Source organism: Aspergillus homomorphus (assembly GCF_003184865.1).
Source record: "Aspergillus homomorphus CBS 101889 unplaced genomic scaffold BO97scaffold_28, whole genome shotgun sequence".
Classification (NCBI taxonomy): Eukaryota; Fungi; Ascomycota; class Eurotiomycetes; order Eurotiales; family Aspergillaceae; genus Aspergillus; species Aspergillus homomorphus.
The window spans coordinates 171,061-198,988 of NW_020291914.1; the positions used below are offsets into that span (position 1 = coordinate 171,061).

The following is a 27,928-nucleotide window of genomic DNA, read 5'->3' on the forward strand; positions in this document are numbered from 1 at the left end:
CAGGATGTCATGATTATCAATCGAAGGATAGTGTACTCCGTAGTATACGTACGTGTATCATGGTGGGAGTGAACTTGACTCTGTGGAGTACTGACTGGGTAGTGTCTCTTCCCCCACATGAGGCGAAGATGATGCTGCATTCATGACCAACAATGAATGCCCGTCATGGTTTCTGCCGGGCGGTCAGGCTATCCATCCCCCCGCGGCTCATGTGACTTTGTCCCCCACGTGCCCGCCGATCCGTCGATGCTGCAGGGGAAAACCAAAAAACGACGAGGAGAACCTCGAACGACTTAGCCAGTTTTCTTGTCTGTCCTCGCTATCTTTGCTTCGACAGGGTTTGTTCCTGGCCGGTGGGCTGCGTTGATCGTCCAGGGCCTTCTATCTCATTTCGACTCGGTCATCTCTCCACTCCGTTCCACTCCCCCCCCATCTCACTTCTCCGCGCATCTAATCGTTCCCTGACAATGGCATCGCCCAACCCCACCAACACCACCAACCCCCGTCCAACTCGGCCAGTGTTGCGACAGACGCTTTCCAGCGGCTCGTTCATCCAGGACCACCAGCAGTACAAGCCCTCTGTTCCAATTCAGACCATTGGAAATGTGATCGGCAACGCCCCTGAGTCCTCGTTCGCATCCTTGTCTCTCAATGCGAATCCTATCAGTCCCGATCCCGAGAAGGTGACTGAGAGCGGCATCATCCACAGCATGTTCCACTCCCACGCGAACCCTCTTCCCACCGGAACCCAGCAACTGGTCGCGACTATCTTCTACAAGTCCGCCAATCCGGTCCACCCCCATCTGCACCCCGACTCGTCTCCTCATGCTAAGCCTGGAGATACGCTGCCATCGCCTACTGTTCCCGTCGGCTCTGCCCCGACCATCGACATCGAGAAACTTCCCCGGGAGCCTCCTGCGCCCGAGCCCGAGCCGCTCGACCATTTGTACGGCCCATTTGTGTCGCAGCTTTGCCTGACAAACTTCCTTCAGATCATCGAGTCTCTCCCGACCCCGTATCAGCGCACGAATACCTCCCACCGTTGCTTGGAGAAGAACGAACACCCCCGGGTGGTGGAAGTCACTTTCTCTCCGCCCCCTAACCCGGAATACCTGACCTTTGAAGACCTCCGCAAACACGAGAGCATATGGCGATTCGAGCGCGAATGGAACGTCGAGGTTGTGCTCCAGAGAGAAAGCGTCTTCCGCCGTCACAAGCGTCTCTTTGTTTTCGACATGGACAGCACACTCATTCAGAACGAAGTCATCGATGAGATCGCCAAGTTTATCGGTGTTGAGAAGCAAGTCTCGGTCAGTCCTTATTCAAGTCGTGGTTTTGAGGGAACTTGTACTGACTGAGCCGACAGGAAATTACGGCCCGCGCTATGAACGGTGAACTTGACTTCTCCGCTTCTTTGAAGGAGCGGGTCTCTCTGCTGAAGGGAGTTCCTGCAGACGTCTTCGAGAAGTTGAAGTCTGTTATCACCATTGCTCCTGGTGCACGCGAACTGTGCAAGGCCTTGAAGACTCTTGGCTGCAAGATGGCAGTGTTGAGCGGTGGCTTCCAGCCTCTTGCGGAGTGGCTTGCCGGAGAGCTTGGTCTTGACTACGCTCATGCCAACCATGTAAGTGACTTGGCGATCTATATGTTCCCCCCCCCCCTCCGTGTCACAATGCTAACCTGGGTTAGCTTGAAATCGATCCCACCACCCAGACCTTGACAGGCAGGCTGGTCGAGTCGTACCCGATCATCGATGCGGCGCAGAAACGCTCGCTGCTGCACTCGATCGCTGCCCAAAATGGAATCCCGATCTCCCAGACTGTGGCTGTTGGCGACGGTGCAAACGACCTGCTGATGCTCCACTCTGCCGGACTCGGCGTTGCCTGGCGCGCCAAGAGCATGGTGCAGCTCGAGGCCCCGACTCGCCTTAACGGAGAGAGCCTCGTCGATATCCTTTACCTTCTTGGCCTCACCCGGGATGATGTCAACGAACTGAACGTATAGATTTGGCTATGACACAGGGCCTGGAGTCTGTCAATACTGTCCATGGCCGAACCACCGACAGTTTACGACAGTTTATCATCCTTCAACGGCTCGGCAAGGAACATATGAACACATCGCCAGGAGCGAAGAACGCCACAATTTCAGACTTCTCGCCCGTCGTTCTCACTCACAATCTCGGTTGAATTTCTTTTTTTTCTTTTTCTTGACCATCTTCTACCAATACCTTTTTCTGATTGACCCGGGAGTTGGATTCAGTAGACACATCAAACCGGGCAATTGTGTCTCTATCACGCGGTTGTCATGTTTTAGAACGAGTGAACTCGCTTACATGCTGGTGTCTGAATGATTGGATCAGAAAGCGGGTGGAGTACATACCATACAGCAACAGGCTGCAGCGCAACGAAGTGATTGAATGAACGGCCGAGCTGGATCATTATGCGAGTCATAATGATTGACTGCTTGATTGATAAGTTGTTGATACGCTGAGATATCACATTGAAATGAATATACATGTTTTGACATTATATTGGAATTTGGTTGAGCAAAGCTAAGCCAACCGTCAACCGATTTATCCCCAACCTTTTCGAAAATCTATGTAGAAAGCAACAGTGCACAACCAGATACCAAAGATAGATATAACCGCAACCGAATCATGCTAACCTACGCCGAGAACCGCACACCAAGCACAGCAAAAAAAGTAGACAATCAAAGAGAGAGAGATAGCGTCAAAGCCGCTCCGCCGGGTTCATCACCGCGCGACCTCCTGAACGGGAACTTTCTTCTCGACGGGTTCCGCGCCCACCGTACCGCCAGCGCGCCTCTTCTTAAGCACGTTCTCAATGAACGCCTCGCCAGCCTTATAACTACTGCGGACCAGAGGACCAGAGGCACAGTACAGGAAACCCATCTCGAGGGCCTTCTGGCGCCACATCTCGAAGCGATCGGGGGTGACGTACTCATGGACAGCCATATGTCTCTTCGTGGGACGCATGTACTGACCGAAGGTGACGACATCGACGTTGACGGCGCGCAGCTGGCGGAGGGCATCACCGATCTGCTCATCCGTCTCGCCCAAGCCGAGCATCAACGAGGTCTTAGTGATCAGATCCGGACGAGCCTGCTTCGCGGCGTCCAACACCCGCAGACTCTGCTGGAAGGTCGCGCGTCGGTCCCGCACAAACGGGGTGAGCGCCTCGACGGTCTCGACGTTATGCGCATACACATCCAGCCCGGACCGCGCCACCAGCTTCACCATCTCGATATCGCCCATGTAGTCGCCCGTCAGACACTCGACGAGGATGGAGGGCGCCTTGGACTTGATCTTGGCGACGGTCTCGGCGAAATGCCGGGCGCCGCCGTCGACCAGGTCGTCGCGGTCGACGCTGGTGAGCACGACATAGCCCAAACCCCAGCGCGAGATCGCCTCGGCGGTATTCTCGGGCTCGTGGGGGTCGAGCGGCGGGGGTCGCCGAGAGGTCTTGACGCTGCAGAATCGACAGCCCCGTGTGCAGGTGTCGCCCATCAGCATGATGGTCGCCGTCGCTGCGGATTTGTCGTTGCCGCCCCAGCAGTCTGAGATGTTCGGGCACCGTGCTTCCTCGCACACGGTATGCAGGTTCAGGCCCCGCAGGTCCTTCTTCAGGCGTTGGTAGTTCTTTGAGTCTGGGATCGGTGTCTTCAGCCATGACGGCAGTCTCGTCATCTCCTTCTTGCGGCCTGCTGGGCCGACGAGTGCTGTCTTCAAGGCGTACGCTTCGTTGGGGTCTGCGATGCTGTCTTGGTCGCCTGAGACGAAGTCTGAGAAGGACGGGCCTGCGTTTAGCCGGTCGGTGAAGGTGGTGCGGCGTCGGGCGTGCGTGGGGGTTGCTGCTGTGTCGGTGGCAGAGGAGGGCTCCGTCGTGGCGTAGGTGCGAGTGAGGTGGAGCGCGGGATATGCGGTGCCGGCGGCGGCGGCGGCGGCGGTTACTCGACGCGACGAGCAGAGGAACCGCAGGCGGGTCGTTGATGGGGCTGCCATGGTGGTTTGTGTGTGTCTTTGTGCTTCGAAGGTGGAATGAAGCGCAAAAGATGGAGGGCAGGGAAGAAAGATACAGTAGTTGGAGTTTCGGGGTCCCGCGGGAAACATTCATGCTGATCTCGGAGTTCGGCTGCGGTTCCGCCGGGCGGCTGACTCAGGCTGATTTGCTGCATCCCGCTAGGCCACTTCGGGACGGATGGTGCATTGCCCTAGCTTGGTGGCGGTCATGCTGATTAATTGACCACTTGCCGGTGGATTGAGGCATTTTGAGCGTGTCTAGAGAGGTTTATTGCAATTTGCAGACACTAATTGATCTACGGGGCCGTGTTCAGGTTGGTAGGGTATCATTAAGGTCTAAGTACGGGTCGCAACGCAACCAGAGATTATGCATCAACCATAGTGGTTAATAGGGAACAGGACGTAGGAGAAAGGTGGCAGACATGAAGAAAGCATGAGTGTAGACAGGCCACAACGTGATGGCAGGATATAACGAGGGAAACAAGTCTGTGAAACGGAGCAAAAGGACGGCAGCTATGCAATTTTGGTTCGCCAACAGAACAATGGCAGAACGAACGATAGGGTTAGGAAGGGTTGGTCAATGAGAGACCGGACAGCAAAACGGGTGATGGGAAATTCAAGATAACAGGAAATTTAACGAGTGTTGAGAAGTCTAGGACAATGAAAGAATCTTTGAAGGAGAGACTGCCTAGTTCTTCGTTTCGAGAACTTCGGCGAGGACAAGTACGGCGCTTTTCAGATGCTCCTCGGCCTGGCCGCATATAGCGAAGAGCATCTTCTCAACAATACGATCCAAGTCGCGGCGTAGATCCATACTGCGCGATCCGAGAACCTGCTCTTTGATGCGGGATGGGTTGGCGTGGTTGGAATTCGTCGACGTTGCGGTTGCTTTTTCAGGAACGGTGTCCAGCCGAGACCGTGGGTTGAGCTGACTCTTCCTCTGGTGAGTAGTCGCCAAAGAGACAACATAATTCCGTGCGATCAGAGCAGCACATAATCCATCCAGTAGATTTTCGGCCACGTTGGGAAAGATCGTCCGGAAAGGTCGTAAGAGGGCTCTCTCATTGTTACGGCGAAGGAACATGATGACGGGTGATGTGAGACGGAGCATGTTACGTGGAAAATCCTTGACCGACAGTTCCAGCTGATCGATAGTCCATTCATGATCCCACCACTTCTCCAGCTCTTCCTTCTCCGACTTGGTTGAGGAACGCCCAGGCGATACCTGGACGGACGCAGCAAACTTCGGCGGGACTCCTGGCTTAACTGGTGATTTCGGAAGCTCGGGGCTGGGCGCCGGCTTAATGTCCTCCACCGTATCACCAACCGGTTCTGAAGTGAGGGAGCTGACGTCTGTATACACATCGTCATCGTCCTCATCTTCATCATCGTCATCGTCATCAAAATGGCCCTTGCCATGCGGATAGGTGTTCGGTGAATAGCATGAATGATGTGTAATATATCCGCTGTCGGACATCTCCAAAGGTGTGTCGGGACTGAAGGCTGATATTTCTTGCTGGCCCTGATCAGGAGTCGAAGGAATAGGATGCTGCGGTGTTGGGAGGCCATAGCTCATAGCGGGGGAGGACTGGCGCGAAATGTCCACTAATTTGGGCTTCGTCTTGGTTGCTACTGCGTACATCTGCTGCGGTGTCAGTAACATACTGTCGGTAGGAACTCCACTGCAAGACTCACTGCTGGTCTGGCTGCCTTCAATTCAACCTTCCGTGGAGGCGGCGGGGGACTCTTCTGCACGATCTGGATTCTCCGTCGATTTAACTCCTTGAGCCTCTCACCCTGACCTTCGGCGCCATCCAATGGAGCACGCTGCAGCCAAGGCTCCCAATAAGATAGGCTACTGGGGGCCCAGCTTCCGTCGCTAGATACCGTCCCTGACCTGCTCCTTCCTGCACCAATGGAAGAGGTAGCAAGATTCCTTTTTCCAAAGGGCTCAAAGTCTGAATAGGGTGCTGGCGATGACATGCGCTCTGAATAGGTGGAACCAGGTGTCAACTGTTTCTGGCCCGTCTCGCATTGTTTAGCCAGGTGTGAGTGTGCCGTATGTACATTTGCGGTTCCTTTCAAGCTCTTCTGGGTCTCTTGTGCTTCGCTTTGAGGAGAGGTATAGCAATCGCGACACAACTCCCTGCCTGCGACGCAGCCGCAACCGTTTGGACTCCGTTGGCTGTAGTCGGATCCTGACTCCGATTTCGGCGAGAAGAAGGACAGAGGCGAGGCGTGTGGTGACCTGGTGTCTGATAGAGGGGGGCTCGGAAGGAGACCGAAAGAGTCAATGCTGTTGACTTTGAGATTCTGATCTGAACGCCATGGGCGAAGCGTCCGAGTCTTAGATGATCTTCGAGAGAGCGGGGATTCTTTGCCACTTGCAGCGAGATTCTCATGAGACGGGGAGGACGGAAGACGCAGCTCGAAGGGCTGTTTCATCTTGCGCACAGAACGGAAAGGAGACATGTACACAGGAGGGCGTTCTGAACTGGTCCGTGGCTGCGCTGTGGTATACTCTGACTGGTCGACGCGGGGCGATGGGGAAGAAACAAATGACAAAGAGCTCTGCACCTGCTGTCTCTTCCAAGGCTGGATATTCGGCGAATAGCGCGGAGATGACGGGTTGTTTCCTCTGGCACTAGTGGTTTGATTCGAGACACTGTAGCTCGGTACGCTTCTGTTCACAAAAGTTGGGACATTTGCAGACATTGCGTGGTGGTAATTGTGGTCCTGCAGATGAAATTGCATTTTGACGGAGTGGCAGTCTGTCGAAGACATGGCCGCTTGGCTGGCAATGACTGGGGAATGAAAGCTGAGGGACCGGATCTCTTGCGATTCCTGATCAGAGCGAGTAGGGAAAGAGAGGGGAAAGAAGGCCTCACAATGATCACGGAAGCGGCCGAGCAGACCTTATACCAGGGAGTTACTTCTGTCCAAGTATCCCTTGGCTGCCTTGCGGTGACAGGAAAGAAGACATGGGGCATGTGTGTTCGCCCCCTTTGGGAGGGTCGTCTAACACTCTGGAACATGATTGAAGAGTGAAGGGCCTTTACGCCCATGTCCTTGCATACCACAGAAAGGTAAGAGCAAGAACTGGGCGCAGTCATCGGGCCAGGGCTCGGATGTGCGCCACCTGCAGGCACAGGACAACGTGGGTGGCCCGCTTGCTCTCTAGGTTTGCATAACATCAATTAGAAAGGAATGAGACATGCAGATTGAGGGCGCCTGTGCCAGTTCTTTGGTGGACGTCACAAGATATTCTGCGCAGCTGTCTGATCAACAAAGACGTTGCGCCGGGCAATCTCAAGGTGCTGCCCCTTAGAAATATGCCCCTTGCAGCGGTTGCCGTAGCGCAGCCCTTAGATTGGCCCATGCTGCCTCAATGCTGAGCGCAATCTAAGTAGCATGTGCGAGGATTCCAGCTTGACTGCGGCGGGCGGAGATTTGAGACGCTAATATGAGCCACAGATACTTTCGAGAGGCCAGCGATTCTTTGGGTGCCACCAAAAGTTCTTGGATGTGGTGAGGTTGTCCGCTATACATGCAACCGCGGCTGTGTTGATACAGGAGTCGTAGATCTCAAGGAGCTCACTGTCTTTGTTCCAGATTCGTCAGTAACGAGGGATACTAGGGGAACTAGGAGACCAACGAAGGGACTTGAACTCACCAAGGATACACCCAGGGAGGGGAAAGACGAGATCATGAGAGGATGACTGAAGACGGAGTTGTCCATACAGGGATGGATGGATGTTTAACTTATGCTGGATGACATAATCACAATGCAATGCATCTTGATGTCTAGCAAACAGTGCAAACCCGCCGGTTATCGATTGGCGCATCTCAAAAAAAGTTCGGAGAAAGAGGAAGAGTGACATCGTGTCTGCAATTGTTCTCCTCGTGCTCGATTTTCTTTCTCTGGAGTGCTTCCGTCATGCTCTCTGAGTGCTTCATCGCGTCGACGGCGGCGTCGGGGAAGACTCCGGCGTCTGCCAGTCTGAGAGATGTGGGAATCTGCCTGCACGAGTTTCAGCCCACGCTTAATCTGCGCTCCACCTTCAAGAAGAGCTCGACGGCGGCCAATTGCCTGGCCGTGAGCCCGTCGCATGTGTTCGCCGCACAGTCCGAGAAGGCCATTGTTCATGTATATAGCAGGGAGAAGGGCAACCAAGAGGCTACCGTCCCCTTTCCGGAGCGCATCCGCAGTATCGCAGTAGCAGGAGGCAAGAATGGTGATGTCTTGGTTCTGGGTACAGAAGGAGGCCGTCTTATTCTGTGGGAGGTGAGTTATGCTTACCATGTTGCAAAAGAGTCTACTCTTCCTTGGACCATTGCTAATTGCGCTATATAAATCAGACTTGCACTGGTCGTCAAATAGCCACCACGGCATCTCACCTGCGGCCAGTGACTTCCCTGGTAGTTGACCCTACCTCCAACTTCATCCTCTCCGGCTCCTCCGATGCGAGCATCCACGTCTGGTCCCTCGTTGACCTCCTCTCTTTCACGAAACCTCCGTCTGGCCGAGATCGCCAGCCCCCGAATTCCCCTATCCGCACCTTCTCGAACCACCGCGCCGCCATCACCTCGATCGCCGTGGGCCACAGCGCCGGCCGATACAATATCGCCGTTTCCATCGCGGAAGACAGCACCGCGATCGCATGGGATTATCGCACCGGTCGTCTTCTGCGCACGTTCCTCTTGTCGGCGAACGCGACATGCCTGACCCTCGACCCGGTTGACCGGGCGTTCTACGTCGGCTACGGCGACGGCAGCATCCAATCTGTCGACTTTTATAAGAGCCAGTCCATCCAGCACCCTCTCCACGACCCCTCTCTGCACTCGACCCCCGTGCAACCCTCCGCAGACGACCGATGGGCGCCTCCGTCTCCCGACAGCGGCGCCGCGCACACGCTCACCCTCTCATACGACGGAATGACCCTACTATCCGGCCACCAGAACGGAAAGGTTCTGTCATGGAACGTGGGAAGGAAGAAGTACGCGTCGACGGTGGCCGACTACACGCACCCGGTCACCAACCTCCTCATGCTCCCGCCCAATGGCCTCTCCCACCCGTCCTTCGACCTCACCCGGATGTCCCACACCATCGTCAAGCCCCGCTACGACCACACCCTCTCGGAATCCTCCCAGCCGCTGGGTACCGTGCCTGCAGACTACACCTTCAGCACGCATCTCCTTCCCACCGTCTCCCGCCCGTCCTCCCGCCCCAACCAGTTCACCGAAGCCTTCACGCACGCCTACTTCCCCGAATCGATGCTGGAGGAGGGTCTCGCGGAACTCGCCGCCTTCGACCAGGGCAATACCAACACCAACGTCCCCTCCCACGCGATGAGCACCGGAATCTCCGATGAAGAAGCCTTCGCCAAGGACGCGCAGATCGCGCAGCTCGAAAATGACCTGAGTCTGCTCAAAAAGAAGGCCTCGATCAACGCAACTGCCCGACAGACCACGACGGACGAGGTGACCAAGCTGCGCGCCGACATCGCCAACCTGCACGACTACATCACCGAGCTTCACGGCAAACAGGAACAGGCGCAGCACGAGAAGATCCTCCGGCAGGCGCGCAAGGAAGAGCGCGAGACCCGGCGCCGCGAGGCCTGGTTCGCGGCGGAGAAGAAGGGCAAGAAGGGCGATGCGGTGCTGAAGAAGCTGGATGCAGAGGACACGGTCATGACGAGTGACACCGATGATCAGAGCAGTGACGAGCAATGATCTCCACTCCCTCGCACTTTTTATCTATTGGAATAACGCTCTATCAAAACGACTAGGCGCATTGGGTTGGTTTTATGGTAATCAAAAGTTCCTTGTTGCGCGAGTGGGTTGCCTGCCTGATCCTGTATATAGATAAGATCGATGCAAGAGCAAGTCTACGCCACCCACACCCTACATTGAAAGAAGACCCCCGTAGAACCAGCCAGCGGGCAAGTCCATCTGTCCTCTGGAATGGTACCCACACCCCCTTCTGGAATGCACCGTCCCAGCACCGGAGATGAAACGTACAGCCCGAAACCCAGGAATGTACCACCCTCCACCCTCAACCCTCCAATCAGCAAATAAGCCACTCAACCATCCAACCAGCAGATAAGCGTCCCGGGGGAGAACCCCCGGACCCCCCTTCCTTTCAGCTTCCCAGCACCTCAATCCAAACAATCGAACCTAATACGTCTGCCCCTCCTCCTCCCCCCGATTCTCCCCGGAATCAAGCATAATAGACACCCCAGAAGAAGACCCAATCCTGTGGGCCCCAGCAGAAAGCATATCTCTACAAGCCCCCGCAGACCTAACCCCCCCACTAGCCTTAACCCTAGTCCCAAGCCCCAAAATCTCAGCAACAGCCCTCATAACCCTCACATCCTCCACCCGGGCCCCAGCCCCGTTAAACCCCGTACTAGTCTTGATAAACTCAGCCCCAGAAAGACAAGCAATCACGCTGCCAGCCACAATCTCAGAGGGCCCAAGCTGCGCCGTCTCAAGGATGACCTTCAGCGCGACGACTGACCCGGGCGCCGCGGCCCGCACAGCCCGGAGATCCTCGTACACGGCGCTGTACTGCCCCGCCTTCAGCAGCGGGTAGTTCATGACCATGTCCAGCTCGGTGGCGCCGGCTTGGATGGCGGCGCGGGCTTCGCGGGCTTTTTCGGTCGGTGGGGACGTGCCCTCTGGGAAGGAGATGACGCAGGCGATTCCGGGTTTGTTTGCTGCGCTTACGCTTGAGGAGGGGGCAGATGAGGCAGTGGTGAGGTTGTGGAGGGCGCGCGGGACGTGCGGGAGGCGCACGCAGACGGTTGCGAAGTTGTGGGTTAGGGCTTCGGTGCAGAGGGTGTCGATGTCGGCTTGCGTGGCTGTGGGTGAGAGCTGCGTATGGTCGATTGTTTGGTTCAGGGTCGGCGGGACGGCGTAGGTTGGGTATGTTGTTGGTAGGGAGGACTGGATTTGCGTGATGAGGGTGTCCCATTCTGCGTTGGTGGTGGGGATGGGGTTGGATTGGGATGACATGGTTAAGTGTAGTTGAGTTGAGGGTATAGATGGTATGCGCTGCTGCTCGGTGTCAATTAGCTCTATTGATGAGGTAGCTGGAGACTGAATACCTGTACAGAAGCAAGAAAGAGATCAGATTGTAGTTCCGAATACCTTGAACTCAACACACTCCCGTAATGCAGTGAAGACAAGACAAGACCAACTGCGGGGGCGGGGTTCTTATCTTCTCCTCTCTCCGCAAACAAACACCACCACCATCACCACGTGATATATCATATCAAAACCCCCTCTCATCCCTTCTACACCTTTCTTAAACTACAACCCCGTAAACCAACCAAACAGTCATCAAAATAAGCCCACTCCATTCCAATCAAAGAAATAAGTCCACATACACCCCCGGCACCACCTACACACCAAACCCCGCACCACAGCACAAACAAAACCAAAACAATCCCACAGTATACTACAAATACCCTTAACCACAACTCTTACACTCCGGCCCCCGAACATCATCCACCCGGCCAATCCTCCTAGGTCCAGATCCCCCAGGACCACCGGGACCACCACCTCCGGGACCTCCACTACCCCCCGAAGAACCCCCTCCAAACCCCAGTCCCCACCGCGACTTATTTCCAGACGGAGTCCTTGCTGAGCGATGGATATTGAAGCTTGAATCCCGCGCGGCGCCGTAGGGGTCCGTCTATGCATTGGTTTGCGGTAAGTATGGGGTATACACTGCCAAGGGAATTGGAATAGGGAAGAGATGGTATAGATGGGGTGGATGGATGGATGGGAAGGGAAAGGGAGACGAGCGTGTTCCATCCGTTCACCCATTCATATAAGTCGAGATAGAAAGAAGAGACGGAAGACTCACCGAGAAAAAGCTCACGATATATAACCCCAGAAACACATAGATACTCTCGAGGAAGCGACTGGCTCGGACGGAGAGTGGGGGACTGATAGTTGGCGGACGGGAGATTAGCAACTGTATGCGGGTCGCGACTCGCAATAGAGGGATAGGAGGTGCATACCTTCCGAGGACACGACCACCGGACACGTATGTTCGGGGTTCCGGGGCCATGGTGAGTATATGCCTCGGGAAATTGGGTTGTATGAGTTGAAGCTGATTGTAAGTTGCCAGCACGGTAGGCGGCTGATGGTGAAGTCGGATTGATTGAAGGTGACGGTGATGATCAGTCCGCGGCCAGGGCGGCGAAGGGAGTACCGGATTAGGCTTAGTCTGCTACCGTACCAAAGCTGCAGGGAGACTAAACCATTTACAGACCATTCTTCGAGTTCTATCTTAAATACTAAAGATATATCAGAACTACCTATCTCTCTAATAATCTATATGTTGGTAGGAACAATATCCAGCGAGCCTTGATTAATAGGGCGCATTGTCGTTTGAAGATTTTAAGGCCTTGTCGGTTTCGGCCAGCTCTCTGACTCTCTGATTGATTACGAATAATATCAAGTGAGAAAAGCAGAGAGAGCGAGCGGACAGCGGAAGAACTATTCAATCGAAGTCTACCCCGCATCTCCTGGCCGGAGTCTCAACCATGGATAGGGAAATGACATCGATGAAAAGCCATAGCTTGAAATGGTACTCCAAACTTTGCTCGGTTACCTTTCCGTAGGCCTTCAACCGATTCCCGTAGGCGGCACTGCCCCATCTCGCAACACGACGAATCCTCGCTACTGTGCAGAGGATATTCACGAGGTGGGCTCTTGGCTCGAATTCAACAACTCCACAATCATTCAGCGATATGGTGTTCCACTGCATTGAAACGGATTCAATCCGAGCCCATCGCATCCCCACCTGCCGCGATAAGAGACGAGCCCCAGTTTCAGCTACACTTTGCCGAATTAATTTGGCCTCGTGTGAGGCGGTCACTTCGGGCTGCTTTCGAGCAGCTTGTACCTGAACTTGCGACGCAACGACTCTCGCCGGTCACGTTCGATGAAGGAAGTGCGGCGTCTATAATAGATCTGTTTCGACCCGATACTGCTTTCACAGCAGTCGGAGGAAGTGCTGCTTCGAGTCCGAATCTAGCTCCAGGGGATCTGAAGGTATCCTAGAAATGGCAGTCTTCATGGCGTTATTCTCAGACTTTGGCGGAACAGCGTGAGTACAAGCAGGTCTTGGCTCAGGTTAATTTCTGCATGCGTCAGCATAACGCCCGGTATGGCTATATTCTGGCGGACACGGAGCTTGTTGCTGTCAAGCGTTTAGAGGGGAGTAGTCGTCTAGCGGTCTCCACGGCTGTGCCCTGGACGCGTGGAGGTGTAGGAGTATTATCGGTACTATTAGCTCTATAGTATCTCGGGATGATTGCAGCAGAGGATGGAAGTTGGATTTTGGATACATAGCGAACCTCAAGAGGCTCTTTTCCTGGCCCTAGCTTTGGAACTGAAGTTTTTTTATGTTATGCTCTTCAAGTCTGAGCGAGATATTCCGGTAACCTCACTTCAAACCATCATACGGAGCCTTTCCACCTTGCTGGAATTTAGAATCAAGTTAGAGTGCCGCAAATAGCTGTATAGATAGTCCAAAGCGCTTGTTAACTTTGTCTTTAAACTCGATACAGTCCTGACAGGGAGGCGAACTGATCAATATGACCGCCTCAGTTAAGGAAGCTGGTGGTGGCGCATGAGTCATGTTAATCAGATCAGCATGTTTGTCGCGTCGCTGATGTAGTACCTTCAGTCGGGCTTCTCGTTTCACGAATCGTCGGGCACGAGTAGCGATTAGCTCGTTTAGGGTTGATTCAACCGATTTGAGCTCCAGCTCCAGTGCCTTGATCCTATCATGTTTCCCGATGAGCTTTTCGTCTCCGTCGAATAGCTCATGATCGAGAGCGTCCTTCCTCTCTCTGAGGGATTTCACTTGACGCCTAATTTCAGTGCCTGAAAGAAACCGCTCCTGCGCCTCCTCTACCCGCTCAATCATTTCCTCCAGTTTCGAGTCCGGAAGGCCATCGCGTGGGAGGAAAACATGGCGGTCGATGAAGTATGCTATCAACTGCTTTTCTGCGTGGCATGCACTGTATCGACCGTCTTTACCCCGATCACAGGGGTTGGAAGGCAAGATATGCCCCGCTGATTCCGAGATATAAAACACATCATCCGTCCACTGCCGACCATCGACTCTGAGGGATTGCAGCGAGCCATGTGACCAGCCGCTCATAGCGCTAATGGACGGAAGTTTCCTCCTCGTTCTAACCGCGCCACCGTTTTCCCACTCCGAGTGACTGGGTACTCTTCAATCGGCCCGTGTAATACAAGCGAGTCTTGCATCGGTGAAGGCGTGAATGAATAGGACTTAGACAATGATAATGTGGGAGGGCTCCCAAAAACAATCTTTGACTTCCTATTCTCTCCGCTGAGGAGCCGTATAATCTCCTGACGGTCAATGTCCCTTCTGAATGTGTCCTCAACATAGCCCAGCCGTTGATCAGATGAAGATGTGAGGTCGCCTCCGACACGCTCGTATCTCTCTCGTCGATTTTTGTGATGTTCTCGAGCGAAGTCGATGGCAAGTCGGTTTTCGCCGTCCTTAGTATATCTGTCTGCATTGTGTGTTAGGAGAACCTTTACATTATCAAGCCGGCCAAAAAGCGCTGCCTCCATGAGAGCACTCCTTCCGTAATTGTCAACAGCATTCACCTCAGCTCCGTGTTCGATGAGAAGTGATATCATCTCCGAACTCTGTTCAGCTGCTGCACTGATAAGGGTTGTTTTACCATCGGAATATCTTCCTAGAACAAATAGTGTCGCTTCAGGAGAAGTTTCTAGATATCTTCGCACCGCTCTTGTATCCCCGTTGACACAGTCGCTGATTGGCCCAAGAATTCGCTTCTGCTCAAATGGCGCAATCCCGTGTCCTGGATTGACAATGATGAGTTCTTTCGAATCTCCATGAATACTCGCATATGTTTCTTCCCTCTGTGCTGCGATTGTAGCCTTCCGAGCCAATTCGATCGCCAGACGATTAACATCCTCATCATCCTCATCATCCTCATCATCCTCATAACCAGTATCCTCGGCATTGGCATCATCATCATTCCCATCGTCATACTCGGTATCCCTATCATGGGCTACGCAAATATTGATATATCGTCCTCGTCTCTTGTCAATTTCATACGCAACCTTGCCTTGATCATTCAAGGGGAAGCAGCAAAGGTAACTCTCCATCTCCTCGCAATGCGAATATCTCAACTTGTTTGCCTTCCAGTTTACGCCATGGCGATGAACTGATTCGCAAAATGGACATTGAATGTAGTAAGAGTCCGCATTCCACCAGATAACATCCACTTCAGGGAAGACTTTCATTGTGGAAGGATAGTAATTGGAGGTTGGACTGAAGCGGGTAGATTCGACGAGATGGTAAGGGTTTCAAACGTGCTTGAAAATAAGTAAAGGAGGAATGTACATCAGCAAAGATGCACTAAGTTGTGACGAGGACGTGCCCAATGTGGGGCACGTGCCTTAAGTCATTTGCCGCTAAAAGCGAACAGGACAGACTTAAATCGGGGAGCCTAGGATTTTCTTCTATATTTGGACTAGCATCACTCCGCAAGAATTCTGAAGAAAACGAACGCCTTTATAACCCTTCTCTCTCCAGGTCACATCTCTTCGACCGTCAAGCCTGCGTGTCGGAAATGTTTTTGGGCGCTTTTCTCTCGTGCGCCCAAATTATCGACACACGATTCTAAAAACTCACGGAAGCCTTGAACAAGGGTCGTCCTCAAAAAAATCTCCAGTTTCGCTTGATGAACGCCAGGTCTGCGAAACGACCAGAGATGTGCGGAAGAATAATATTCCCGTACTATTTTGTATCCAGCCGAGTGTCACATGGCGCGCGCTTCAAGAAGATAGAATTGTCAAACTAACTCAGCCGCTGACTGGACCTCTCAAATGCGGCTGTGCTAGTGTATAAGTAAACTGTTTTGCTGCAATTCCCGTTTGCTTACCTGATTGAGGTGCCGCTGCTTTGATGAGGGCAGCATGTGAACGATTTGTATACACTCTGGGACACTCAAGATTGCTCACGGAGCACGTACCTGGGAAACTCCGGTCGCTTCAGCCATCCCTGAGCAGCCCACTTTTAAACAGTGCGCAACTACCGCTTATCTAGATCAGTGGTACGTACTCATACAAACCTAGGAAATTTGAGGGCATCACCAAAACAAGGGCCGTCAGGATCTCTTGGTTTTCCCGTCTCAAAATATTTCCAACAATGATATTCTCTCCGTTGCACTTGGCTAAGTCTATGATGGACGAGTGGTGATACATGGCTAGAGGTATTTCTCTTCTATTTTGTACATAAACAGTGCCCACCTCAGACTTGAAGGAAACGTTCTCCTGTTCTACATGGCGTTTGTGTTTCGGTATGTTCGCCTTGGTAGGGTCCGCGGAAACAGTATTCAACACAATTCCTACACTATATACATTTAGTTTTGCAGTCCAGTTTCTTCCCCATTCCACAACATATTCAGATCTGCGCAGATCTAACCTTTTATCGCCCAGGAATTCTTGAGCTTCTGCTTGATGTCGATGCTTTCCGAGGGATAGTAGAGTTATGGGCGGAGGGATTGGCGAATGACAAAGGTGCCGACGATGTTGTGGGTGAAGGGATAGAAGCAGTGGTCGAGGTAGGGTGGACGGTGTGAGCGGAACTGTAAGATTCGACTCCATGAGGTTCAAGTTTCTGTGTCTCAGATTGAGCAGTAGCGGCAGAAACAGCGGCCACTGAGAAGAAGCGGTAATCGGAGGCGGCCGGCGAGTGTAGAGCACGAACGGAGGAAGCACGCCCCGGAGATGAAGAACTATGAAGTGGAGAGACAGCAGGAGCTGAGGCACTGTGACTGGCATCAATCGTGTAGGTGTGTCCGGTGGGAGAGATCACATAGGCGGTTGGAGATCGCCGGACAGAAGAAATCTTGGAGAGGAAGGAGCCATGTTGGCCCATGGAGCCTGAAATCCAGGACGAGGACGAAGGTGCTGAGGACAGCTTAGCAGAGCTCGAGATATATCCCTCGATGCTAGGAAACGGGTTGTTAATGATCTGCGCAGGGCCCGTTGTTTTCCGTTTCGCAACCATGAACATAATCGACGAGGTAGCATCGGTGGAGGTGCTAGCAGCCGCTGAAGTGGTTGTATCTGATGCTTCTGCAGCCTCAATGGCGGAGAACCATGACTCAATCGAACTAGCTGCAGCATCAATAACAGCCACTGCCTATGCACACACCATTCAAGCAGTTCGGCACCGAGCATACAACCTTGTGGCACCTTGGACCTCCACATTCGCCGTCCAGGCAGTCAAGTCCAAGGCAGCCAAATGCAACGCAGTCAGGACCGAGGCATAGGCCACTGTCGTTGCAATCGTCGCCATAGCAGCCGTGAGTATGACACGGGGTCGACTTGCAATAGCCTTTTGTGCAGCCTGCACCCCGACAGCCGGTTTCCTCGCAGCTATCCCCAAGGCATACGCTGGTCTAGGCAGTGGTAAATGAATTTTGGCTTGTGTGAGAGGCGAAAGAGATTGTTAGTGCTGACAGGGGTCATGCGATGTACAATACTATACTGATTTGTTATATAGTGATTGTGGGGTGGAATTGATAAGGAGGAAGGGCTAAGCAAGAGCTAAGCACTAAATAGATAGTGGCCAGCAATCGAAGCGGTGCTTCCAGCTAACGAGTAAGGCTTTGAGACTACTATATAGTTAGACCAGTAATTGAGTTATTGTTGGTAAATAAAGGGCGCCTTGCACTGACTGGAAACCTTTCCCTCTTCTTCCACCCCCCCTCACAGTTCTTCCGAAAATTTCCCACCATCATGTTAACTGATCTACCCCTAGAGTTGCTCTTTCACATTGCCCATCTGCTGGATTCGCCCCATGCCCTCAATGCGCTAGTCCAAACCAATCATCGGCTTTACGACAGTCTCAACCCGACACTCTTTCGAGTACATGTACGGCAGCACTCTCCCAGGCCCCCTGAGGCGCTATGGTGGGCTGCGGAAAATGGCCGTCTGCCGACCATTCATCAACTATTGGCGGCAGGGGCGTCTCTCCCCAGCCCACCAGTGGTCAAAGATACCTCATCTCAAGGACCAACGGACTCGGAGGATGAGGACTCCTCTGAGGAAGAAGAAAATCGCTGCCATCCGATCTTTCTTGCCCCCCAAGCGGGCCATGGCGAGGTCGTCGACTTTTTCCTCTCTCAAGGCGTCTCACCAGACATCAAAGATAGATCCGGTAGCACCCTGCTCTGCGCCGCCGTCCGCGAGCAGCAGTTCGATATAGCCGAGTCACTACTGCAACGAGGGGCGAACCCATGGCAGCCCCATGATACTCAAGTCTGCGCTATGGGCTGGGCAGTGACCAAAGATACAGCAGGAACAAGAAACGAGCCAAGATTTGTCCCGCTCCTCCTGCACTACGGAGAAAAACACCAGGCAATCGATCCGAGCCTGAAAGCGGTCGTGCTTCAAGAGGGACTGCTGAAAGCCTTTGCTCAGTCAGGAACCGAGCATATTGCACGGATGTTGTTAGCGGCCGGGGCGGACCCAAACTATCTCGGCCCCAAGGCGCGGGTGACTCCTCTGGCTCAAGCTGCAGGCATGAGAAACTTCGCCATGGTCAAGCTTCTCGTCGAAGAGGCCGGTGGGGATCTCAACCTTCTCAATGACCGGCAAGAGGGGCCGTTATCAGAAGCGGCTGTACGTACGCATTGCTTTTGGTGGAAATGGGATGATGGCACATCTCACTATGGCTTTATGAGGGCGCGCTCGCAGTCGCCAGCATGGAAAGTCCAGGTAGACGCTGAGACCATGGCCGAAATGGTGGCCATGACAGCTTTTCTTCTGGACCTCGGGGCGGATATTCGCCGGGGCGGAGGGGATCTGGCATTGGCGAATGCAATCAAGTCTCACAACGCAGAACTGGCCCAGTTCCTGCAGGTACGAGGGGCCCGTGTTCAAGCGTTGAATGACTCGGATCAGCCGGCTCTCGAGCTTGCGATTCTGAACGGCGAACTTCCGAAGGCAGCAGACTTGGTAGGGATTTCGAGCCCAATGCGATATATGCCGTGATTAACTATTGTGCACTTTCGGAATAAAATGGGACAAATGTTATGGTAAGGAAACCCTGCAGGGCTAAGGGACTGGTTGACCCCTGAATCCCACAGTCCCTGGAATCTGGGGTCTACTTCAGAGTAACTGGTTAGATTAGGTGTTTTCCATACCGGAGATTTGGCGGCACTAAGTCACAGCCCTAATGCACAAGCCAATGGGTACTTAAAGCTTAAGTCCTGCGCCTAGTCGACTAGTTCCCAGGCTCGCTCCACACTATCCTACATTAATTTCCAGTACGACACGCAATAGGATTGTTTTTTTCCTGCACTACTGAGAAGGATCCAAGGCAACTGAGACATCTCCGCGCGTCCCCGCAAGCTTGATTGGCCACTCTTTTATTCTCTAATCTGGAGGGCAAGGACGGATACACCGGATGGCATGTAGGCAATCATCTCACTCATAGTCTATCGGTACTTTTGCAACGTTCTGGGTGGTGAGAAATTATAGCACCAGGCATACCCTCGATTCCTGCCGGACTTGGATTTCAATATTAAAAGCTGAAGTTGCTGTAAGCTCTCTCCTCGCCACACGTCGTTTGGCCAGTGATTGAGGTGCCTACACCCCATTCCAGCTGTTTGAACTCATTCTTGAAAATGAGGACTGCACTTTGGTGGACCTTCCTCAGAAGTCTGGAGCTAGTTGAGAGCTCTAGCATCCACAAAGGATGGGTCAACGGCGACACAGTCGCTGATGCCAACAACACTGATCCCGATGTTACCAGTAATTGTACCTATTGGGCTAATGAGATTGGCCCGAATGATACTTGCGCTGAGCTGGAAAGTTACTTTGGTAACACATTCGCGCAGTTGAAAGCTTGGGTCTATCATCCTCACCTCACCATGCTTACTTCTTGAAGCCGACATGCGCCGGGCTAGAATCCTTCTTTGTTAGAAGACTACTGCGTGTTGATCGAAGGATGGAACTACTGCGTGAGCGGCCCCGATGTTGCGGCCTCCACAACAAGCATCACGCAGTCAGTGAGCGCGACTGCAGCTACAGCAACATCGTCCAGCTCTGCCAACTCAACATTTCCCACCCAATCTGGCCTCTTCTTAACATGCGACGCATACTATCTCGTGGAGAGTGATACTACTTGCTACAGTAACCAGGATCCGTACCGCAACTTTACGTTGGACCAATTCCGATGGCGTCAATGGATAACACGCTAATAACCCAGAATCTGCTAGCCACAGCTAGATCCAGAAGACGGCCACTCAACCAAGCTCGCCTCCTCTGTCTGCGACTTCTCCGAACCAGCCTCATCACCATTATTGAGCCCAACATCCGCTTCGTCGAAGAAGTTCTCCTCAGCGAGGCGGACCGCAGCAACCCCAGCCAACTCCCCGATTGATGACCCGCCCAAGAACCGCAACATGGGTAGTTCGACACCGATCTCTTTGACAAACCATTGGCGCAGCGCGATCGCCACCAGAGAATCTACCCCCATCTCACTCAGGATATGGCTTGGAGTGACAGCTTCCTCGTCGGGCAGGCTCAGTCTCGAACGAACTTCTTTAATGAACTCGGCTGTGATCATCTGCATGGCGTCATCTATATCCCTTGCTGCCTTCAAATGTGCTTTCATGTCCACACTGTCCTTGCGAGTGCATTTCCCACCAGATGAGCTGCCACTTTGATCGATGAAGCCCCAAGCTCTGGGGTTACGGAGCCACACTGCGTCAGGACTTTTACCGGCATCCGTCACCTCAAACCCGGCGATGATGTCGGCGTTTCGGCCTGAGTCGACCCGTCCAGCAAGGATCGCTTCGGCGAACAGCTCATGCAGATCACTTTCGGACAATTTCGGACTGCTGCTACCCATCGTTCTGTCGAGGATGTCACGCAAAGCGGAATCTGCGCGGGCGAGATAGCCCACTCCCTCAATCGATGCAGGGTGAATAATGCTTCCGACACGGCCCTGCGCGCGTCGCCGCTGAATGAGCGCAGACATAAACTGTGTGGCTGCTGAATAGGCTGCCTGACCTATATTGCCCATCGGTCCGGCGGCTGACCCAAAAAGGATGAAGAAATCCAGGTCGAAATGGCCGAAGAATTCGTCGAGGAGAAGGCTTCCTTGCACTTTCGGCCCGAGTACGGCTTGAAAATCCGAAAGACTGACATTGGCGAAGAGCTGATCCTTGAGTACCATAGCACCGTTGATGACTCCCCCAACCGGGGGCAGCTGAGCAAAGAGAGTGGCGTGTGCAGAGGTCACTGATGCACGGCTCGTAACGTCCCTATAGAAGCTTTTTAGCCATAACCAATGGAAAAGGATTTGACAACTGACATTGATAACGGAATCACACGGGCTCCCATGCTTGCCATTTCTGCGATCCACTGGGGGTCAAGTTTAGGAGACCTGCTGCTCAAGACAATACACCGAGCTCCGCGGGAGGCCATCCATTGGCAGACTGACTGGCCCAGACTGCCAGTCATTCCAACCAGGAGATATGTTTTATCCGCATCTAGTGTTATCATTGAGCTTGCAGTCTGGATCTCAACTGGTACTTCATCCGATTCAGTCCAATCGACAATCGCCGGCCGATACAGCTCGCCATGCATGCCGTGCAATTCAGAGAGAGAGATAATATCAAGTCCTTCGTCAGGCTTCAATTTTTGTAAAGCAAATCCACAAGCTGTAAGAATAGTCTGGCTCACGGCACCCGGATTGCCAGGCCTTGTGATGCCCGGTGACGCCCGATAGAAACTTGTCAAGTCAAGCTTGACAACATCCTCCGAAATGGCAGCCGTGATCCGAGAAAACACTTCAGAGCTGCAGTGGCCACACTGGGCAACAACAGATAGGTCAGAAGGTAGAATGCGTGTGAGAGAACGTGCTGATTCATTGCTGTGAATAAACAAAGATTGCTCATCCCAGGATGCAGCCATGTCTTGGGTACTGAGATATACTCGCATGCCTCGAACAGGACCTAGAGTCAGAAACGCTTCTTGTATCGATCCATGCATCGACTCGAGCCCATGGACCAATATTGACGTGTCAGAGAGTCCATGGCTCAGTGCACAGATTAACATAAATGCTGCAGCCATCCTATCCAGAAACGTGGGCAAGGCAGCTTCGGAAAGATGCTCAGGGACGCGAAAACACCAGCTTAGAGGTACTTTGACCAATGATGCATTCTCCGATGATAGTGCAAACCAACGTGTCTGGCCGTTCACATCGCGACCAATCAGCAAGTAGAGAAAGCCCGCACCATCCACTTGATAAGCACTCAATGTAGAGTAGTCCACTGCAAGATAGCGGTGGGCAGCAAGCTTCCGATAATTTCCAGTGCTGACCCTTATTTTCTGGGACAGCCTGAACTCACGACGTCGGCCCTTTGGCGAAAGAATCTGAACAACTGATTGATGCAGATTAGCATGTCCAATCACTCTGCGTCGGCCAGCTAGGTACCGATTATTCATAGCATTGCTAAGATGATAACGTGGAATCTGCAATGCACCGCCGACAAGCTGTAGCTCCGGCTCAATGCTATGTACGCGGTCTGTCAGAGTGAAGTCATTGCCTTGGGCCGTGTGGGACAGACGCAGAAAGATGGTAGCCACCCCGGGCGCGGTAACATCGTCTCGTCCAGGAATGTTCAGATATTGTGAGAGAAACTGCGGGTTCTCGTATGTAACGCAGTTGATTATACCTTTTGTCATTGCCCAGAGCGGATTCTGGCTCTCGAGTCCGGCAGTCACCCACAGAAGCCGACTGGCGTTGTTCACTATTGCTCGGATTCCACCCAGTCGCTCCTCCGTGAGTTCCTCATAACACGGGGAATCAATGTCGCTCAACACTAGAACATATGCTCTGGGCAATTCTTGTAGGTTCAGCGCTTCTAATGTGGATGATATGATAACGCTGTTGAAAAAGCGTGCCAAGAGAGCCTCGAGACCTGATACAAGACTCGCAGTTGCGTTTGTCGCACCGCCGACGATCCAAGCATCCCCAGCAAGCCGGCCGGAGAACGTCCACGGGTTACGCTGCAGCAGAAGCTCATCATCAATAGCTTGCGAGACAAATGTCGAGTCCAGATCAAGTTGACCAGCAGGTGAGATCGCCTCGAAACCTCCAAATCCGGTAAGTTGAAGCAGCTTCTCCCATTCCTGGATGTTGAGAAGTGGAGTCCACTGGCGAGCGTCGCACTCATCCTGCCACCACTTTTCTGTAGCACAATGTGTGAGGAGAACCCGACTGATATTGAGGTTGGTGCTCTCCCGCGCGACTAGATAGCCACCTGGCTTAAGCAGACGACGAATCTTCGCCAATGTCTCGCGGAGATTGTGGGTTTGAGTTAGGAAGTTAGCAGCAACAACAACATCATAAGATCCAGTTTCATAGCCTTGCTCGTCCAAGTCTTTCTCGATATCAAGCTGCTGCAAGATCAAATTTGGGTTGTCCTCCCTTATGAATTCCTCCCGTGCCTCTGAGAGGCGAGTCGCGGATCCGTCTGTGATGGTGTACGACTGATACGAGGGGCCGATCTTGCTGAGAATAGATCTTGTCGTCCGTCCCTTTCCAGCATTCAGCTCCAAAATCTTCACTTGAGGATAGCGGAAGACAATTTGTTCCACAAAGGTCGCAACCTCAGAGCTGTTAGGGTTGCTGTCAAAGAAGTCCACATATGATCTGCCAGAACCATAGACGTCATCGTCGTCGCGACAGAGTGTCTTTATCGGACCTACGGATCCTTCTAGTATTCTGGGTAAGTTTTCTCCAGCTGTCTTCAGGTGGTGCCAGCCCGAGCTAGTTCCAGCGGTGGTCTCTAGCACTTCGTCGATAGTATCATACAACCATTCAGGCTGATATGTTGGGTGTGTACCATCACGTGTCATCTGCAGGACCTTTCCCATCCACTGGACCATACTCGCATGATAAGGACTCAAGCTTTCACACTTTACAGCGTCCAAGGTCTCCCAGACATCTCGTATGTAAAGCAGAGCACAATGCTCAGCGCAATACAGATCCAATTCGGTTTCCGAGTTTTTATCAGTCGAATTTGCCACAGCATGGGGCACGAGTGGTCCCCAGACAATCTCAGAAAAGATGGCTCGGTCCTCCGGAACGACAAGAGGAGCGACTTGGAAGCCTTCGATGATATAGACACCATGCCCTTCGTGGTCGAACGTGTAAATGTCCGCCTTCGCTCCATCGACTGTATCCTCAAGGAGAACGGTATCGACAATCAAATCCTGTCTAATCTCCAGCGACTCTTCGCGGCAGAGTAATGGATTCATGACGATATGCTCAATAAACACAGGCACACTTGGTGTCTGTAATTTCACGGCAGCCAGCATACCATGAAGACTAGAGTCCATGACAGCTGGATGCAACACTGATGATGCTGTGCCTGTACAGGAGACGACACCAGTTGATCCATTCGATTGCCTGGCAACAGCTTTGAGACCTCTAAATGCACCACGGTAGTCCAAGCCGATCCCCTGCAAGCCGGTATAGAAACCATCGAGATCAATTGTTCGTGTGGCTGGAGTGTGCATGCGTCGCGGAGGCAGAGACATTGTGTCCGGCTCGCCCATGGATAGCGTGACTCGACCCGAAGCGCAGGTTTTCAGGCTGCCTGCAATGTTCGAATAGCATGTAAACCCACCCCGAATCACATCATTCTTGTTTGATTCTTGCTCAACTCTGAAGATGACTTCAATGCCCTGGGGGTGGTCAGGGATGCTGATGGCGCGCTTGATGTGCATTTCATCAATCTCGAAGAGACGTAACGACTGTCCTCGCGTCATTATGAAGGCTGCCTCCAGCATCATGACAATGTAGCCCGTGGCCGGGAACACAGCCTGGGATTGAACCTTGTGATCATTTAACCATACTAACTCCGTCCGACTGAGAAAGTTCCGCCATCGCCATTCGTTCTCTGCGGTCTCAGGACTTAGTGCTCCCAGCAAATAATGCGGCGGATCAGTACGGTGCAAACGGGCATTAACCCAACGTGACATGGCCCAGTAGGAACGTGTGTGATCAAATGGATATGTTGGAAGGTCCTTCAAGAACATGCAGTCATGACTGGGGTCAAACAACTTGACAAACTTCTCAATCTCGAGATCTGGTAGCTGATGATTCCAGAATATCCCGATGGCATTGGCAATAGCCTCAAAAGTACCGCTTTCGCGGTGAGCCAGGCCCACATAATGAGACACATTGGGAACCGTTTGGTGAAAGTTTTGCAGGATCTGAAGGACAGGCCCTTCAAGAGTCGGATGTGGGCCGACCTCCACAATCAGATTCGGATGCAACATATCGGAAAACACAGCTTGAACAGCTTCACAGAACAAGACAGGACGAAGCATATTCTCTGGCCAGTATTCATGGCAGAGGTCATCTCTGACAAGGCTTCTGGAATGGTATACACTGGAGTACCACGGCACCTTGGGCGGTTTGTACCGAATGTCACAAGCTTTGATAGCACGAAGATAAATCTCGGCGCAAGGCACCATATGATGGGAGTGGTACGCCGTATCGACCCGCAGAGAGCGTGCGCTGATATTCAAGCTCCGCAGAATCCATTCCAAATCCTGCAACGCATCCGTATCCCCCGAAAATGTGACGCTCATTGGGGAATTGCTGGCCGCCACTACGATCCGCCCACCGAAACCCCCATCTTCACAGAGGGAGACCGCGTCTTCCCAGGACATCGCGCCCGCCAGCATCGCTCCTCTCTGTCCACGGTAATTCATGGCTTGGTTGGTAGCCCAGCCTCGCAGATACGCTAGCCTGATTGCATCCGATGCCGAAACCACGCCAGCTGCGTATGCTGCCGCGATCTCACCGGAGGAGTGTCCAACAACCGCAGAGAAAGTCACTCCCAAAGCTCGGAGCAGGTTCACTTGGACTAGTTGAGTGGCTGCTCTAAGGGTTTGGGATATCACCGCCTCGTGAATTCGGGAGTCATGCATGGGGGCCGAGAGTTCGTCTGCTAGCAAGAAGTCGGGGCAGTACTCTTGCGGAAGGGAGGCCAGAGAATCCTGTAGCTCGTTCAACCAGCCAAGGGCTTGGGAGCTACACGAGATGAGGCCCCAGCACATCTGAGGGTACTGTGCACCTTGGCCGGTAAATACGCCGAAGACTCCCTTAGAGCTCGCTCGGGGCTTAGCGATCGTCAAATTCGAGCTGCGATCGCCAACCTCTTTCTCCAGTTTGGTATGAAGCTCGTCAACCGAAGATGCCGTTAGAATGAGACGATAGTTCAGAAGAGATCGGTTCTGTATCAAAGACTCTGCTAGGTTTATGAGGTCGATCTCGGGGTTTTCCTGTAGATATTGAATGTGTCGGTGAAGCAACTGCACTAAAGACTTCTCTGTGGCTGCTGAGAAGACAAATGGTAGCATTTGCGGTAACAATGCCCTCTCCGGACTTGGACCTACAGGAGTATAGCTTTCAAGAATGACGTGTGCATTGGTGCCCCCGAAGCCGAAGGAGTTGACCGAAACTCGACGGGGTACTCCTGGTGCGAGAGCAGGCCACGGCATTGCACTGGTAGGTACCCGCAGATGGGTTGTATAGGGTGCAATCGTGGGGTTAATATGGTTGAAGAACATATTCGGCGGAATGACCCCGTGCTGAACGCACAGCGACGCCTTGATAACGCCAGCCAAACCCGCTACGCTCTCCGTATGACCGATAACCGTCTTGATGGAGCCCACATACAAAGGCTCCTTAGGCCGAGAGCTCCCGTCAAACAAGGCATCATACAGCGCCGTTGCCTCTTGCGGGTCTCCGGCCTGGGTTCCAGTCCCATGGGCCTCGAAGTACTGGCATCGATCCTCCGGACGAGACTTAGGATCCAGTCCCGCGCTGGCATAGGTCGACTGGATCAACCTCGACTGAGCCGTCCACGAGGGCATGGTCAAACTCATACTGCGGCCATCGGCATTGACGCCTGTCGCACGCACAACACATTCCACGGGATCACCATCCCGTACCGCGTCGCTCAGTCGCTTCAACACCACGGCCGCGATGCCCTCCCCTCGGGCATACCCGTCTGCATCGCGATCCCACATCCGACACCGACCCGTCGGTGACAATAACCGCAGCTTGGATGCAGCGATATACTCTCTAGGACTGAGAATCAGATTACTCGCCGCCACGATGGCGACTGGGCAATCGCCCTTGCGCAGTGCATCCACTGCTTGGTGCATTGCTACTAAGCTCGATGAGCAGGCGGTATCAATTGTGATTGACGGGCCATGCCAGTCGAAGAAGAAGGAGACGCGATTCGACAGCATCGAAGCGGCCCCACCGGAGGACGTGTAGGTCGGGATATCGTCCCAATCGTTTGTCATGATGTTGCTGTAATCCGTGTTCATCAGGCCACAGAAAACGCCGGTGTTGGAGCCTTGGAGAGCTTCTGTGCGTAGCCCTGCTCGCTCGAGGGACTCGTAGATCACCTCTAGCAGTAACCGCTGCTGGGGGTCCATGGCCTCCGCTTCAGTCGGGGAGATGTTGAAGAAGGATGCATCGAACTGCTGGATGTTCTCGGACAGGAAGTACGACTCCGGGGCGTTTCCCGTGCCATGGTGAGTGTCTGGGTGATAGAAGGCATCGTGGTTGAAGCGGTCGCTGGGGGTCTTGGAAGCGAGGTTGTGAGGAGTGTGGAGGAGATCCCAGAGCTTGGAAGGGGAAGAAGTCGAGCCTGGAAAGCGGCAGCCAGTGCCGATGATGGCAACTGGTTCGGGAAGGGACGCCATGCGGTGAAAGGACAATAGCAAGTATAGGTGAATATGTAC

At 53.2% G+C, this 27,928-nt stretch overlaps 11 protein-coding genes across 11 annotated transcripts; 4 read left to right on the forward strand and 7 right to left on the reverse strand.

Moving 5' to 3' along the window:
* Positions 1 to 282: 282 nt before the first annotated feature.
* BO97DRAFT_393932 (phosphoserine phosphatase SerB) lies at positions 283 to 2,498 on the forward strand. Its single transcript, XM_025693952.1, has 3 exons — positions 283 to 1,310; positions 1,367 to 1,624; positions 1,690 to 2,498. The coding sequence occupies exons 1-3, from the start codon at positions 468 to 470 to the stop codon at positions 2,002 to 2,004; spliced, it is 1,416 nt and encodes a 471-aa protein (XP_025549736.1). The 5' UTR covers positions 283 to 467; the 3' UTR covers positions 2,005 to 2,498.
* On the reverse strand, positions 2,489 to 4,078 carry BO97DRAFT_406836 (lipoate synthase). The gene has a single exon (XM_025695506.1). The coding sequence runs from the start codon at positions 4,019 to 4,021 to the stop codon at positions 2,753 to 2,755; it is 1,269 nt and encodes a 422-aa protein (XP_025549737.1). The 5' UTR covers positions 4,022 to 4,078; the 3' UTR covers positions 2,489 to 2,752.
* A 350-nt stretch (positions 4,079 to 4,428) lies between these two features.
* On the reverse strand, positions 4,429 to 7,027 carry BO97DRAFT_122782 (uncharacterized protein). Its single transcript, XM_025689983.1, has 2 exons — positions 5,735 to 7,027; positions 4,429 to 5,681 (listed from the first exon to the last, which is right to left on the reverse strand). Exons 1-2 carry the CDS (start codon positions 6,821 to 6,823, stop codon positions 4,728 to 4,730), a joined length of 2,043 nt encoding a protein of 680 aa, XP_025549738.1. The 5' UTR covers positions 6,824 to 7,027; the 3' UTR covers positions 4,429 to 4,727.
* Positions 7,028 to 7,954: 927 nt separating this feature from the next.
* BO97DRAFT_393939 (putative ribosomal assembly complex component Ipi3) lies at positions 7,955 to 9,772 on the forward strand (the record flags this gene model as incomplete). Its single annotated transcript, XM_025693953.1, has 2 exons — positions 7,955 to 8,324; positions 8,399 to 9,772. The coding sequence occupies exons 1-2, from the start codon at positions 7,977 to 7,979 to the stop codon at positions 9,770 to 9,772; spliced, it is 1,722 nt and encodes a 573-aa protein (XP_025549739.1). The 5' UTR covers positions 7,955 to 7,976.
* A 444-nt stretch (positions 9,773 to 10,216) lies between these two features.
* On the reverse strand, positions 10,217 to 11,203 carry BO97DRAFT_393941 (2-deoxyribose-5-phosphate aldolase; the record flags this gene model as incomplete). The annotated part of the gene is made up of 2 exons (XM_025693954.1): positions 11,149 to 11,203; positions 10,217 to 11,098 (listed from the first exon to the last, which is right to left on the reverse strand). Exon 2 carries the CDS (start codon positions 11,054 to 11,056, stop codon positions 10,217 to 10,219), a length of 840 nt encoding a protein of 279 aa, XP_025549740.1. The 5' UTR covers positions 11,057 to 11,098; positions 11,149 to 11,203.
* Positions 11,204 to 11,229: 26 nt separating this feature from the next.
* On the reverse strand, positions 11,230 to 12,200 carry BO97DRAFT_406838 (uncharacterized protein). Its single transcript, XM_025695507.1, has 3 exons — positions 12,070 to 12,200; positions 11,913 to 11,994; positions 11,230 to 11,738 (listed from the first exon to the last, which is right to left on the reverse strand). Exons 1-3 carry the CDS (start codon positions 12,117 to 12,119, stop codon positions 11,514 to 11,516), a joined length of 357 nt encoding a protein of 118 aa, XP_025549741.1. The 5' UTR covers positions 12,120 to 12,200; the 3' UTR covers positions 11,230 to 11,513.
* A 438-nt stretch (positions 12,201 to 12,638) lies between these two features.
* BO97DRAFT_435957 (uncharacterized protein) lies at positions 12,639 to 13,408 on the forward strand (the record flags this gene model as incomplete). Its single annotated transcript, XM_025697759.1, has 4 exons — positions 12,639 to 12,809; positions 12,842 to 13,108; positions 13,148 to 13,356; positions 13,390 to 13,408. 4 exons carry the CDS (start codon positions 12,639 to 12,641, stop codon positions 13,406 to 13,408), a joined length of 666 nt encoding a protein of 221 aa, XP_025549742.1.
* Positions 13,394 to 15,370, reverse strand: BO97DRAFT_471633 (uncharacterized protein; the record flags this gene model as incomplete). The annotated part of the gene is made up of 2 exons (XM_025700055.1): positions 13,394 to 14,229; positions 14,262 to 15,370. 2 exons carry the CDS (start codon positions 15,368 to 15,370, stop codon positions 13,557 to 13,559), a joined length of 1,782 nt encoding a protein of 593 aa, XP_025549743.1. The 3' UTR covers positions 13,394 to 13,556.
* Positions 15,371 to 16,556: 1,186 nt separating this feature from the next.
* Positions 16,557 to 17,432, reverse strand: BO97DRAFT_426360 (uncharacterized protein; the record flags this gene model as incomplete). Its single annotated transcript, XM_025697119.1, has 2 exons — positions 16,557 to 17,247; positions 17,317 to 17,432. 2 exons carry the CDS (start codon positions 17,430 to 17,432, stop codon positions 16,557 to 16,559), a joined length of 807 nt encoding a protein of 268 aa, XP_025549744.1.
* Positions 17,433 to 17,875: 443 nt separating this feature from the next.
* BO97DRAFT_426361 (ankyrin repeat domain-containing protein) lies at positions 17,876 to 19,266 on the forward strand (the record flags this gene model as incomplete). Its single annotated transcript, XM_025697120.1, has 2 exons — positions 17,876 to 19,096; positions 19,228 to 19,266. 2 exons carry the CDS (start codon positions 17,876 to 17,878, stop codon positions 19,264 to 19,266), a joined length of 1,260 nt encoding a protein of 419 aa, XP_025549745.1.
* A 1,091-nt stretch (positions 19,267 to 20,357) lies between these two features.
* Positions 20,358 to 27,889, reverse strand: BO97DRAFT_444563 (ketoacyl-synt-domain-containing protein; the record flags this gene model as incomplete). Its single annotated transcript, XM_025698467.1, has 2 exons — positions 20,358 to 21,411; positions 21,462 to 27,889. The coding sequence occupies 2 exons, from the start codon at positions 27,887 to 27,889 to the stop codon at positions 20,358 to 20,360; spliced, it is 7,482 nt and encodes a 2,493-aa protein (XP_025549746.1).
* Positions 27,890 to 27,928: the final 39 nt, after the last annotated feature.

Bases quoted from the DNA above. Each gene is read 5' to 3' on its own strand.
- BO97DRAFT_393932 (XM_025693952.1), top strand. From the start codon at position 468: ATGGCATCGCCCAACCCCACCAACACCACCAACCCCCGTCCAACTCGG. The intron at 1,311-1,366 runs GTCAGTCCTTAT...CTGAGCCGACAG, and splicing joins GTGTTGAGAAGCAAGTCTCG to GAAATTACGGCCCGCGCTAT. The intron at 1,625-1,689 runs GTAAGTGACTTG...AACCTGGGTTAG, and splicing joins ACTACGCTCATGCCAACCAT to CTTGAAATCGATCCCACCAC.
- BO97DRAFT_406838 (XM_025695507.1), bottom strand. From the start codon at position 12,119: ATGGCCCCGGAACCCCGAACATACGTGTCCGGTGGTCGTGTCCTCGGA. The intron at 11,995-12,069 runs GTATGCACCTCC...GCCAACTATCAG, and splicing joins GGTGGTCGTGTCCTCGGAAG to TCCCCCACTCTCCGTCCGAG. The intron at 11,739-11,912 runs GTGAGTCTTCCG...ACCAATGCATAG, and splicing joins ATATCGTGAGCTTTTTCTCG to ACGGACCCCTACGGCGCCGC.
- BO97DRAFT_406836 (XM_025695506.1), bottom strand. From the start codon at position 4,021: ATGGCAGCCCCATCAACGACCCGCCTGCGGTTCCTCTGCTCGTCGCGT.
- BO97DRAFT_122782 (XM_025689983.1), bottom strand. From the start codon at position 6,823: ATGTCTTCGACAGACTGCCACTCCGTCAAAATGCAATTTCATCTGCAG. The intron at 5,682-5,734 runs GTGAGTCTTGCA...ACACCGCAGCAG, and splicing joins TGAAGGCAGCCAGACCAGCA to ATGTACGCAGTAGCAACCAA.